Genomic DNA, 13,557 nt, shown 5'->3' on the forward strand with positions numbered 1-13,557 from the left:
CACGTTACAATGTTATTCCCTCATCAAAAACATACATGGAGAGTTGCTCGATTCTTTCATGCATGTTTAAGAAATCCTTTAATCTCCCGTGGCAACCAGTCAGCTGTGCAAGACTCCTGGTTGGACCTAGAACCGTCTTCTCGGAGATGGTGTTTCCAAGCTTTCGAGCGTTCTGTTCAAATCCTTCAGACTAGCCATCAGCAATTAGCAAACACTTAGTGGAACTGAGCTCATTGTAGGATCTACTTCTCAAAGAAACACTGGTAAAAACTTTAAAGGGTTAATACAGGAGCGACGTTCTGATGTCTTCCTGAAGGCAGAGCTTCAGAAAGAGGAGGAGTATTTAAAGAAATAGAGCCCCAACTTCAAGGCATTAAATTACAAAGTCATAAAATTGTTTTAAGTCATATAAGATACAGCAATTTTATAATAACTGAAGGTAACATAATCACTTGATTGAGCTTGTAAGATGACATCATGTAGCTGGAAAACGCATAATACGGACCCTTTAAACAGAAAGCGAGCTCAGACCTGATTTAGTCTGCATGTTTTCCTTAAATATTACATTTAATCTGAGTTAGACGTAGTTAAGTAAATAGATGGGCGACATGTTGTCCAAACCAGAATGCAACTTGAGGGCAAAAATACTTAGTATTTTCAAAAAACATGGAATAAAGACAGGTGTGAGTGTGTACTTGTGTGTGTCCACAGGAGCCATGGGACGAACAACACACCCCGGCCCTGTTCTCTGGTTTCTGTGGCCTTTTGGTTGTGTTTTCCTATCACCTCAGCCGGCAGAGCAGCGACCCCTCTGTGCTGCTGTGAGTATCTGTGTGTGAGTGAGTGTGTTTAGCTGGTTTTAACTAGAAGAGTCGGAATAAAGTAGGATGAATACATGTGCATTTTATTCCTATATCATTTATACAATATTATTTTCCTATTTTGCGCTACTTTGTAAATACGCCAAAGTCTTTGGATGTTATGTGACTGAACGGGATCGAGTTGTACGGGAGTGAGCGCTCTTGTTTTTATTTTTAGATCGCTCATCAAGTCCAAATTAATGCCCGCACTTGTGGAGAGTGAAGAAGAGGAGGAAGAAGATGCAGACATCAAAGACCCGCTGCCCGAGAAGCTGCAGAGCTCCATGGTAACCACGGAGCGACATGTGCGGTGGTTTGGGTGTTTGGGTTTATCACCCGGCCACTGGACCCACTGACACACTAATTCAACGGTACCGGCTCACAGTAGCTACAATCAGACAACCGGTGCACATAATCCCAGATCGTACAGCAGCGTTTGTATCTGATTAGCGCAGGTGATTAGCGGGTAATCTGCGACACAAACCTCTCCTACCAACAATTACAGCGTTAGCAGGGATTGGGAAGCGCTTCACTTTCCTCCGTCTGATCGCCGAGAAATGGGAAGCTAATCACAAGCAGACAGAAATAACCCCACTGTGTGAGCGTGAAATATTCTAGAGGATTATGGATAATTGGAGCCTCCTTTTTTTTTATCTTTTAAATCCGCAGAAGGAGATTCTGTTGTCGGATTTGGTGGTTTGCGCCGTCGCCTACATCCTAACCTTCGCCATTACGGCGAGCACTGTGTTCCTCTCTCTGAAGGTCAGCTTCGCACTTGTTTCGTGCTTTAGTGGTTTTTTTATTCTGCATATTTTTTTTGTTTTTTTACCCTTCCTAACGAGGTGTCCTCTCCTCCAACTGACTTCCAGCCCTTCGTGACCATCGTGCTGTACGCTCTGGCGGGGACGGTGGGGTTCGTGACCCACTACCTGATTCCTCAGCTGCGGAAGCACCACCCCTGGTTGTGGATCTCTCATCCGGTTCTAAAGACCAAAGAGTACTACCAGTTTGAGCCCAGAGGTCTGCGTCGTTTCAGGCTTTGAATTAATTTACTTGAACTGTTTTAATTTTCAGGGTGGAATGATAATTCACTTTTCGGTGTTTTAAATTATAATTTAAAATAAAAATATCATTTAAAAGTGTTTTTTCTGCACAATTTTGATGTCGATGTGGATTTTCTGTTCACACAGGGTGAAAATCATTCATAGAGGTGAAGTTTCTTTTTTTTATTTTTACAACCAGTAATTTCACCTTATTTGGTTAAAAGTCTCTTAGGAAATTGGAGAATGACCTTTTTCTGATGAAAAACAAAAAACAATCCAAAAGTCCAGCTCTTTAAAAAATTCTCACCCAATTTTAATTTTTAAAAAATTGATGAAGTTGTTTATTGTGTCATCATTACACAGTGGGGAAAAAAGGACACTTCAAATCAAAAATAGCATTTAAAACATCTGATTGGAAGTGAGCCGTAAAAACATGACCGCAAAACATTTAGCACACGAGACGTCCCGGGTTATTACATATTTTTGCTAATATTTCTCATCCTTGGAGGCTCTGAACTCTTGTGAAACTGTCTCCCTGCTCCCGTTTCAGAGGACGCCGTGCTCATGTGGTTCGAGCGTCTGTACGTGGGGCTGCTGTGCTTCGAGAAGTACCTGGTCTACCCCGCTATCGTGCTGAGCGCCCTCACCAACGACGGCTTCGCCCTCAGCCACAGCAAGAAGCTGGGAATCCAGTGAGCGGACGAAAACAAACTCGCCCGACCCTCGTCCACTCTGCTTGCCTGACTTCTCTTGTCTGTCGCTGCCTTTGCAGCTGCGACGTCCTCCTGACGACGGTCGCCGGGCTGAAACTCCTGCGCTCCTCCTTCTGCGACCCCAGCTTCCAGTTCCTCACGCTTCTCTTCACGCTCGTTTTTTTCCACTTCGACTGTCCGCACGCCTCCGAGAGTTTCCTGCTGGACTTCTTCGTCATGTCGATTGTCTTCCACAAGGTAATCGGCCACGCCTGGAAGGGCGACCTCCGACCTCCAACCTTGTTGAAAAAAGTTCACAAACAGAAACATTTGGCTTGGGCAAAGCCTTTATAACAACAGGCGTCAACAGATTTTTATGTGGCTCTCTAGACTCCAAACTACATCAAAAAGTCCGTCCAGTTTTTCTCAGGGCTGTAACTTTCCTCCTGACACGAGGATTTACTGTCTATCGTTAAAAAAACTCTGTCTCTGGTGAGTTTACACTGGAGGCCAGACGGCTCATCGCGCTCTAAATCCAGTTTGCTGATATCCCTGTAGCTCAGGAGAAGCTTATCCAGCATCACAGCAGAGGATCACCCCCCGCCTTCATCCCTTGCTAGTAGAAAACCCTGCTAGAAAAGGTGGCAGAAACTTACTATGTAGCTTAAAAGGTTTTAGATATATTTTGGGTTTTGTGTAAGGAGTGAAATTTTACTGAACGTCAAACTGACTGTGTGTTTCTGTTTTGTTTTGTTTTTTTCCCCTGTCCAGATGCGTGAGCTGCTGCTAAAGCTCCACTTCATCCTGGTTTATATCGCTCCCTGGCAGATCGCCTGGGGCAGCGCCTTCCATGCCTTCGCTCAGCCTTTCGCCGTGCCTCGTATCCTTCCCTAAACACTGCGCCGTTACAGTTCTGTTTCTTTTAACTTTTGTTTAGTCGCATTTAAACGTTCCAGTCAGATCATCAGATAAATTGTGACAAGAAACTGAGATGGTTAAAGCTGTGATTTTCACCTCTGAGCACTCTCGTTTCTCCATCTCTAGATTCTTGTGTGACCTCCTGAAAGAGTCACTGGTGGACTCCTGGAGTATTTTAGTGAACCTGCCACTTTTAGAAAAGCTCTCCATTGTTTTCTGTTTTTGTGGATATCGCCTCTCACTGTGGTTCACCGGAGCCTCAAAGCTCCAGAAACTCTTTCCAGGTTAATCATCTGTTTTGAGTTTCTTTAGGTCCTGTTGCTTTTTGAGCTCAGTCATGCCTACTTCATGTTGTCAGACAGGTTTTAATTTAAAGATTTTCTGATTTCACAATAGAAGAAACAGAATGGATATAGCCTTCATCATCCCACGATGGGGAAATTTCAGTGCAACAGCAACAAAGTGGCACTTAAAGCAAGTACACTCACACAAAGACAGATACACCTGCAGAAAATCAAATGTTACCATAAATACTCTGTAGTTATAAAAACAGCGTGCTCCAGTCCAAAGGAACTGAGTTGGTTAATTACAAAACGTTCAAAATGTGTGTATTTGAGCATTGCAAATACACACTAGTCACAATGAGTGAGAATAAAAAGTGTCCAACAACAGACATGTGCAGATAAAAGCATAAATGTTTTTCGGAATCAGTAAATAAAACTGAACAATCAGGCCTGGGAGTGGGTTATGAAATTGTAACCAAAAATGTGCTTTATTGCCTGTTATAAAGCACATTTTACAATATGCTAATTAATTCATGCCTTAACTCTAGTCATGTGTCTGAAATCTGAAGATTGCTTTCGCTTTATATAGAAATTTATTTGCCAATATGAAACATTTCCATTTGACAAAGCAACAAAAACAAAACAAGTCTTTAAGGAAGCAAATACTTTTCTTTTTGTTTTACATCACAGTTCCCACACGTTGCTCTGAGTGTTTGGTGTCGCTTCCGCCTTTTACTTCCCTTCACTTCCTTCCGTCCAGACTCAGCCATGTTGCTGCTGCAGACTCTGCTCACCACCATCTTCTACACGCCGCTGGCGCCCTTTCTCGGCAGTGCCATCTTCATCACGTCTTACCCGCGGCCCGTCAAGTTCTGGGAGCGAAACTACAAGTGAGGCCTTTTTGCAGCCTGCCGCACAGCCTAGCCGGAAAAAAAAACAAGCGAGAGGCGTTTTGTCGGCACAGCCTCAAGATTTCAGAATAAAGCTGTCTTGTCAGCTTGTCGGCTTATTTATTGATACGCCTTTCTTGATGTATTCATGTACTGTTTACGCATTCAGGAACAGAGCTAGTTTATCTAATAGGAAAAACAAAAACAAAAAACACCTTCTGCCTCTTTCTAAAGCTGAGCAAACCACCGACACCCACTCTGTCTTCTCTCACTTATTTATGAGCATTTCCACGAGAGACATCTAAAAATACTCTGACGGCTTTGTTGTGCGCTCTCTCTCAGAGGCTATGTTTAGAGCCAGAATGAAATCCTGGACGCTGCAAATCGCTGGCAGCCTCGGCTCAGCAGGGGTCTGATGAGGAAGTCGTCACTTTGAGTCCTGACACGCGGCTTTGGGGCGAAGGATGAAGACTGTTGAGCTCGCTGCGCTCGAAAATCCGACTTTCACATGGTGTCACGAAGCAAACGTTTAGGTTTTCACGGGAAATTATTGCATGATTGTAAAGGGGAAGGAAACGGATTTTTGAGGTTTTTGTAAATAGAAATCTGGAAAAGTCTGTAGAGCCATCTTGAACAGGTTCTTGTTGCACAATATCTTTGTGGCGAGGTCCGAGTGACAAAAATGGCTAACGGTCCTGTTTCATTTTCTTGTCCCTGTCAGCACAAAGCGCATCGACAACTCCAACAGCAGGCTGGTGTCCCAGGTGGACAAGGAGACAGGTTAGGTCGCCGTAGTTCTTCACTTCTCTGTCCCCCCGTTAAATCCTGTCAGAACATGTTGCGTTTTCTCTCGTTGCCCCTGTAAGGTTGCGACGACAACAACCTGAACTCGATTTTTTATGAGTACCTGACCCGCTCGCTGCAGCACTCGCTGTGCGGGGACCTCATGCTGGGCCGGTGGGGCAACTACAGCGCTGGAGACTGCTTCATCCTGGCCTCTGACTACCTCAACGCCCTCGTCCACCTCATCGAGATCGGCAACGGCCTCGTCACCTTCCAGCTCAGGGGCCTGGAGTTCAGAGGTACAGCTGGACCGTCCGCTCCTCACTCATCTCCTCCAGAAATTAGCAAACGATCTGCTGGAGCTGCCCGTCTCCACCAGTGGACTGTTATTTAGTCCATTTGTCTTTGCGAAACAAAGTTGTGCTGTTTTATTTAAGAATATCAGAGTATTTTGAAACACCAGGATATCGTTTTCTTTTTTTACACCTTACAATCATGCACTATTTAGTGCAGGTCTGTCAGATAAATTCCACATAAAATACTCTTAAAGGGGCGAGTTTACGTATTTTCCTGGCACATTGTCCCATATCACAGCACAACAAAGTAACTATGTTGCCTCCATTTGCTATAAAAATGCTTTGTCTGTAGTCACACATAACGGAAAACAAGTTGCTTGTAAATTAGTTTTCTTTTTTTAAGTGCACTAAGGTTTTGTGCATAAGAAACTAGACAAAAGATACTTAGTGAGATTTAATGTTTCTGCAGCAAAGACTCAGCCAGTTGGAAAACTTCTAGGAGAATTGGACTTCAATGAATTTGAAAGGGTTAATAATCTGCCCGTGTGTGTGTGTGTGTGTGTGTGTGTGTGTGTGTGGTCGTCTCAGGCACCTACTGTCAGCAGAGGGAGGTGGAGGCCATCACCGAAGGCGTGGAGGAGGACGACGGGTGCTGCTGCTGCGAGCCGGGCCACCTGCCTCACACGCTGTCGTGCAACGCCGCCTTCAACCTGCGCTGGCTTGCCTGGGAGGTGACGGCCACCAAGTACCTGCTGGAGGGATACAGCATCAGCGAGAACAACGCCGCCACCATGCTACAGGTGTACGACCTCCGAAAGCTGCTCATCACCTACTACCTGAAAGTACGTTTGCTCTCCAGCCCGAAAGCCCCGGACGAGGGCCGCGTTCAGTGGTTCGACTGCTTCATCTCCCTCCGTCTCCACCCGCAGAGCATCATCTACTACCTGGTCCACTCGCCCAAACTGGGCGCTTGGCTGAAGGACGCCAGCATCCAGGAGGCGCTGCAGTCCTACACCAAGTGGCACCACATCGAGCGGGACCCGCAGGTGTTCAGCGTGAAGATCGACGAGGACTACGTCCACTGCCTGCAGGGGGTGACGCGCGCCAGTTTCTGCAACGTCTACCTGGAGTGGATCCAGCACTGCGCTGGCAAGATGGAGACGGTAAAGACCGACTTACGGGCCAAGGAGCGCACGCTGTGACGTGACGTCTCTCTCATGAAGATTCGTTGTTTTCTTTGTGTTCGTAATTGATGTTTTAGCCTGTGGACAGCGACGAAGACTCCCCTCTGGTGACGCTGTGCTACGCCCTGTCCGTCCTGGGAAGGAGGTCACTTGGCACGGCGTCGCACAACATGTCCAACAGGTAAAAGACGATAACATGTATGGAAAAATTGCTACTTTCCATAGATGTGTTGGTGAAAATTCGCAGGATTCTGTGTGGCAAAATGGAAAAAGGAGGTAGCTTTAAAGAGCAACAGAAACGTTCTTAAAACGTCTTTGTTCGGAGACAAATGGACTAGAAAGCATATATTTAAGCTATTGGAACAAGAGTACTTTTAAAAAGACATTTTACAGTGAGCTCAGTTGAACACTAGTGTTTTCTAGTTAAACATTAAAGTGTTCACAGTAACTATTTCTCAGCCTCTGAAACAAAAGTGATTTGACAGAAATGACCTTTAATTAATAAAATATAGAAACTAAACTGATCAGACAGAGTTTTCACAACTTGAATTTTTAACAAACAGAATAAGTGTGTCCAGAGTTGTAGAAAATGTTGGATTAGCCAGTTTTGACATCTGGATCAGAAAATAGCCAGATGAAATAAAAAAAAACAAAAAACTCTGGTCTCCAGGGTGTATTTCATAAGAACTTGGTGGTTTTCGCAAAACATACCCAAAACCCCATTTGGTAATTTTCTTTTGACTCATTAAAAGTTGATGCAAATATTTAGAAATTTAAGTTTGTAGTTCTGGTCTGAAAAATGTTTAGGGAGCCTCATATGATTTATCATGAAGTCCTCTAGTTCAACCTTAAACAATTGGACCTTTGTACCGAGTTTTTTCCTGCCGCTGCAATGAAAGACCAGAAGAGGGCACCAACAGCTAAATCCTAGAAAAACTGAATCAGATTTTTGTTGTCAAGGAGCTTTTGTCTTCATCTAGTTTCCTCCCATTTTATTGCCTCATTTCAAGCTCTAATGTGGGTGCTATAATTAGTTGGGGAACAACAACAAGTTCTTCTTCTTCTCTTCCTCCATAAAGCCTGGAGTCCTTTCTGTACGGTTTTAACACCCTGTTTAAAGGCGACTTCCGCATTGCCACCAAAGACGAGTGGGTTTTCACCGACCTGGACCTGCTGCAGAAGGTGGTGGCACCTGCCGTCAGAATGAGCCTCAAGCTGCATCAGGTAAAGCCGACTTCAGCAGGAGAATTTATTGGGATTCAGTGGGCGATTTCCCACGAGTGGGTCACCGTTCACTGTGACTGTCCTGCAGGACCACTTCACGTGCCTGGAGGAGACGGAGGAGGCGTCCATCCTGTACGAAGCCATCACGAACTACCGCAGCGGCCTGGTGATCTGCCACGAGAGCGACCCCGCCTGGCGTAAAGCGGTGCTGTCCAGCCGCGACACGCTGCTCACCCTGAGGCACATGATCGACGACGGCACCGACGAGTACAAGATCATCATGCTGTACAAGCGCCACCTCAGCTTCAAGGTCATCAAGGTAGCAGAGACGAGCGCAAAACAAAAAAGTGAAAAATGATAGCAGCATACTATATTTACAAACTTGACCAAAATGAAAGATTTTTTTAAACTCTATTACTTCTGTTAGTTTAATGTAATAATTCAACAAAATGACTTAATAATAGAAATTCTGCTTGACTGTCAGGCCAGCGTCACATTTTGGCTAACCTTGTCGTAACGAACAAGACGTGAAACATCCATCGGATCTCTTCCTGCAGATCAATAAGGAGTGTGTGCGCGGTTTATGGGCGGGCCAGCAGCAGGAGCTGGTGTTTCTGCGGAACCGCAACCCGGAGCGCGGCAGCATCCAGAACTCAAAACAAGCGCTGAGGAACATGGTCAACTCGTCCTGCGACCAGCCGCTGGGATACCCCATGTAGGCGTGATCCACCTACACGCAAAGAAATAGTGCCAAGTATTTTTAGTCTAGTTTCTGGTGCAAATTCTTATCACTTTGAAATAAGACAAAACTGATTTAAAAGTAACTTTTCAGCAACATGTAGGAGCTTGTTTTAAATGAATAATTGCTTTAATATCAATAAGAATGGCAGACACTTTCACTTATTACAAGCCATTTGTAAGTAGATAATGACACTTTTAGTGCAAAGTTGCACTGAAAGTCCATTAAAATTGTCAACGTTGCATTATTTGGTGAATAATGACACATCAAGTAAAACCTGCATTAAAAGTCCACAAAAATATCAGCTTTGCATTAAAAGTGTCATTATTTACCAAATGACACTTCATGATGGCAAACATTCATGAAGACTCCTTCATGTTATACAATCAGTCTTATGAACAGGCCTTCAAATAAAGTGTTAAATTTTTTGTGTGTTAAAAGTAAAATAATCTGCCAGTGGAACTCATACTTTTTTATTAATATTAAGGAATTAAGCTCCTGTCTCCTGTTAAAAAGTTTCTTGTATGCCAGTTTGGTCTTATTTCATGTGTACTAAAACATTTGCAGCGGAAATATTTTAAATATACTTGGTAAGATTGTGTGCTACCAAGTACGAAAGCTGGCTCTTTGTTAAATTCAGATTTTGTCCCATCGAGAAAGACACTTTTCTTCATTTCTTTCAGGTACGTGTCACCGCTGACAACATCGTTTGCAGGAACACACCACACACTCCGCAGCATTGGCGGAGGGGCTCTCAGCTTGGACGCCATTCGTTCCTGGCTCTGCTCTAAATGGTTGCGGTCAGTTTCCATTCCTCACTCCACCAGCCGGCTAAAACCTCCTCGGTCAAATTCACTCATTTTCTGTCCTCAGTTTAGCATCCTTAGTGTAAACAGAGATCAGACTTTATTTAGTTTGGTCACGAGTTCATTTCCTGAGGTTCCCCAAGTGAGACCCTGCATATAAAAGGCTCGCTTCAATTTATTTTGGCCCGTGTGCATGAAGATGTTCAAGGTCCTTCCAGAGACCACATGACTTTCATGTGGACTTGAACTCAGCTAGATGATCACTTCAGGGACACAGCTCCAGTTTTGCGAGCGCTTCGTAAAACTGAAACAAACCGTTTGAGATAATGCAATGCATTCATTTAATTCTGTTGTAGTAACGATTAGTTCTTAGGTTTCTTGTTGTAAGTGTTGTAGTCTCTAAGCCCAGCAGCTGTTGATGTTTCAATTTTTTGGTGGATGCCAAAAACAGTTTTCTAAATACCTGAGAAATGTTGGAGCTACTGCAGAAACCGATGGTGGAGGATCAAAAACTGATGGTGGAGGAGCAGAAACCGATGGGGGAGGAGCAAAAACCGATGGTGGAGGAGCAAAAACTGATGGTGGAGGAGCAGAAACCGATGGTGGAGGAGCAAAAACTGATGGTGGAGGAGCAAAAACTGATGGTGGAGGAGCAGAAACCGATGGGGGAGGAGCAGAAACCGATGGTGGAGGAGCAAAAACTGATGGTGGAGGAGCAGAAACCGATGGTGGAGGAGCAAAAACTGATGGTGGAGGAGCAGAAACCGATGGTGGAGGAGCAGAAACCGATGGTGGAGGAGCAAAAACTGATGGGGGAGGAGCAGAAACGGTCTATATTTATTGAAATTTTGGCTGATTGCTCCAATTATTTGTAACAAAAATTTTATATTCATTCATGACAGGATAGTATTATTGTGATAGGAGAGCTGGGGAAGCAGCGGTGGAAAAAAGAAAATCTAGTTTCTGAGTACCACATTTGTCAAACCCATCATTTATAGAAGTTCTCTGGAAATCTTCAAAAGTCGCTTGAGCCATTTCCAAAGGCTTGGCTCTTTCAGAACTGGAGGCGAGCCATGACGCGCATTATGCTAACCTCATAAAGCGCTCGTTCAGCTGGTTGTGTTGTAGGATGAATTTCTCTGGAAAGGACTGCGCTGTAATTGTTGTGCTCTGGCTCCCTGCAGGCTGACTGAGTGCTTCACTGAGGATTTACAGATATTGACTCCCAGTGCCGGAGAGGGACTCTGCCAAGTTAATGTAGTTTTAAATACACATGCAGGGACACTGAGGGTGTGCGTCTGGGAAACGGAGATTACAGAGAAGATGGAGAGGCAAATGGACTTTCTGCTCTTGCAGCTGCGTTGCTTTTTATTTTTCTCTCTTTTTTGCTTCAATAGATCACATAGTCTCTGTTTTGCTGCTGATCGCTGTGCGATATCTGTCTTTGCAGCTGCACCGTTCTCTTTTGGGTTTTCTCGGGACCTAAATGTCTTTCCAGACAGAACCAAAGTGTCTCTGAGATCACGTTTTCATTCGAAGGTGTTGCTTTATTTTCATCGAGCATTAAAAGAGATTTTTGTCTCATCATTCAGAATGTATTTTCACACACGTTTGCACAGTTACGTAACATTCAGCTACCTGGGATTGTCGAAGCTTACAGATTTTTTGACGGCGCGTCGCCATCTTGCTTCTGCAGCACTGACATAAATAAATAAATAGGAGGTCTGTGTCTGTTTGTCCTGCAGAGTGCGTAAGGACAACCTGACCAGCTGCAACAGCGGCATGAACATGGAGGATGTGGACTGCGGCGCCGGCGGTTCGTCCTCGCTGAGCCACAACCGGCCGTCCTCTGTCACGTCCAACAGCCTGAGCCTCTACCAGCACAGAGCGCGGACGACGCACAGCCACAGGCATCACAACACCGGTGCGTGACCAACACACACACACGCCCACCCACGCACACACACACACACACACCTCTCACTGCACCACAAGCCACAGAATGTTTCTGTGTTGCCTTTGAAGAAAGACTTCATTTGTGCTTTTGGTTTTACAGAAATGTGACAAAACGTATCCGTCCCTGATTGATTTCCTCTGGTTAGATGTTTCATATTAAACACATTTTTAATATCAGACTAAGATTAGTTGAGTAAACACCATAAAGCTCTTTCCAAATGATGCTTTCCTTTGTTAAAAGTCAACAGCGACTTAAAACAACCAGGCCCATTTCTTTATTAAGATTTAAAATCTTTAAAAACGGCTTTAAAAAAACCCAAAACATTACATGTAAAATTATGAAACATGTACTAAATTTAACTAACTTAGTAAAAATAACAGCTGGTGTCCTGGTATGAATTTGTTCTCTGAGAGTGATTGGGGTTGGGTTTAATTTGTACAAATTTTCATTTTGTAAAAAGAAAAAATTTTCATGAACAGAAATTGTCTAAGGGATAAAAAAAAAAATGCTCCACATGTGTGGACACGTCTCTGCGTCCTTTAAAGACTTGATTTATGTCTCTGTTCCCTCAGGAAGGAGAGAATACCGCAGTCGGTCTGTGCAACCTCAGAGTCAACGCCCTCCCGTAACCAGCCAATCAGGTCCCATCCTGGACTCTGGCTCCGCCCACGGGCTGGTCCAGCGTCTGTCCAACAGTCAGCTGTCCTTTAACACTTCTATCGCCTCCATTTTCTCTCAGGTAAACACATTTGTTCCTAGCGACCAGCAGATGCTTCGGTGAAGTCTCTCTAGAGGAGTAACCGGGTGTTTGTTTTCTTCAGGTCCCTCGTCTGTCCGGAGCAGGAGGGATCAGCTCTCAGCTTCAGGCAGCGCAGCATCAGCAGCGCTCCAGTCAGGTGCCACCTTCATCTACCCCTCATTCACACTCTCTACATAAAAAACCCACCATGTCACAGTTTTTTTATAATTGTTATTTTTTTCCCCCCCCGTCTCGCCCCAGGTCTCTTCATCTTCGTCCACACTCAGCCTTCTGTTTGGGAAACGCAGCTTCTCCAGCGGCCTGGTCATCTCCGGCCTGTCCGCTGCCGAAGGCGGCAACACCACCGACACGCAGTCCTCGTCCAGCGTCAACATCGCCGCCGGGCCTTCGCACAGGTCCAGCAGCAGAGCCACGCAGGTTAGGACGACAACACGGAAGCTTGTCGCAAACGTTTGACTGCAAACGTGAATGCGTTTTATTGGGAATTTATCTCCCAGACCTACATAAATCTGAAAATTGTTGCGTGCTGTTTCTGCCCTCTTTTACGCTGACACCCCTAAATCAGGGGTGTGCAAACTGCAGCTCCGGAGCTGCACGTGGCACTTTGGATGTTCCACGACGGTTTCTTAGTAATTTGACTAAAAACCACATTTTTTAAAAGTCAGTGATTCTGTCAATATCCTAAAATAATGACCCAAGTCATTTTTTGCCAGAAGTTTTTTTTTTTTTTTTATCATTTGGAAAGAAATAACCGCAAACCGCTTGCTGGAGCGGTTCGCAGCCGAGTGTGAAGCGGCTGGAATGGCGATCAGTGCCTCCAAATCCGAGGCCATGGTCTTGAGCCGGAAAAGGGTAGAGTGTCTTCTCCGGGTCAGGGGGGGTGTCCTGCCCCAAGTGGAGGAGTTCAAGTATCTCGGGATCTTGTTCATGAATGGGGGAAGAAGGGAGCGGGAGATCGACAGGCGGATTGGCGCAGCGTCTGCCGTCAAGCGGGCGCTGTACCGGTCCGTCGTGGTGAAGAGAGAGCTGAGCCAAAAAGCAAAGCTCTCGATTTACCGGTCGATCTATGTTCCCACCCTCATCTATGGTCATGAGCTTTGGGTCATGACCGAAAGAACGAG

General features: G+C 45.0%; 1 protein-coding gene across 3 annotated transcripts in view; it reads left to right on the forward strand.

The window, feature by feature from the left end:
• Positions 1–13,557, forward strand: part of pcnx2 (pecanex 2) — a 34,857-nt gene that overhangs the window by 14,255 nt on the left and 7,045 nt on the right. For all 3 annotated transcript variants that reach the window (XM_044135639.1, XM_044135638.1, XM_044135641.1), the window contains exons 19-39: positions 712–821; positions 1,039–1,147; positions 1,530–1,622; positions 1,730–1,880; positions 2,454–2,595; positions 2,676–2,853; positions 3,367–3,475; positions 4,558–4,687; positions 5,409–5,467; positions 5,554–5,769; positions 6,355–6,608; positions 6,696–6,929; positions 7,028–7,131; positions 8,030–8,174; positions 8,263–8,493; positions 8,732–8,889; positions 9,597–9,713; positions 11,465–11,643; positions 12,249–12,415; positions 12,498–12,572; positions 12,677–12,853. In XM_044135639.1, the coding sequence (XP_043991574.1) occupies positions 712–821; positions 1,039–1,147; positions 1,530–1,622; positions 1,730–1,880; positions 2,454–2,595; positions 2,676–2,853; positions 3,367–3,475; positions 4,558–4,687; positions 5,409–5,467; positions 5,554–5,769; positions 6,355–6,608; positions 6,696–6,929; positions 7,028–7,131; positions 8,030–8,174; positions 8,263–8,493; positions 8,732–8,889; positions 9,597–9,713; positions 11,465–11,643; positions 12,249–12,415; positions 12,498–12,572; positions 12,677–12,853 (3,138 nt within the window). The remainder of the gene's footprint in view (positions 1–711; positions 822–1,038; positions 1,148–1,529; positions 1,623–1,729; positions 1,881–2,453; positions 2,596–2,675; positions 2,854–3,366; positions 3,476–4,557; positions 4,688–5,408; positions 5,468–5,553; positions 5,770–6,354; positions 6,609–6,695; positions 6,930–7,027; positions 7,132–8,029; positions 8,175–8,262; positions 8,494–8,731; positions 8,890–9,596; positions 9,714–11,464; positions 11,644–12,248; positions 12,416–12,497; positions 12,573–12,676; positions 12,854–13,557) is intronic.

Source organism: Gambusia affinis, linkage group LG13 (assembly GCF_019740435.1).
Source record: "Gambusia affinis linkage group LG13, SWU_Gaff_1.0, whole genome shotgun sequence".
Taxonomy (NCBI): Eukaryota; Metazoa; Chordata; class Actinopteri; order Cyprinodontiformes; family Poeciliidae; genus Gambusia; species Gambusia affinis.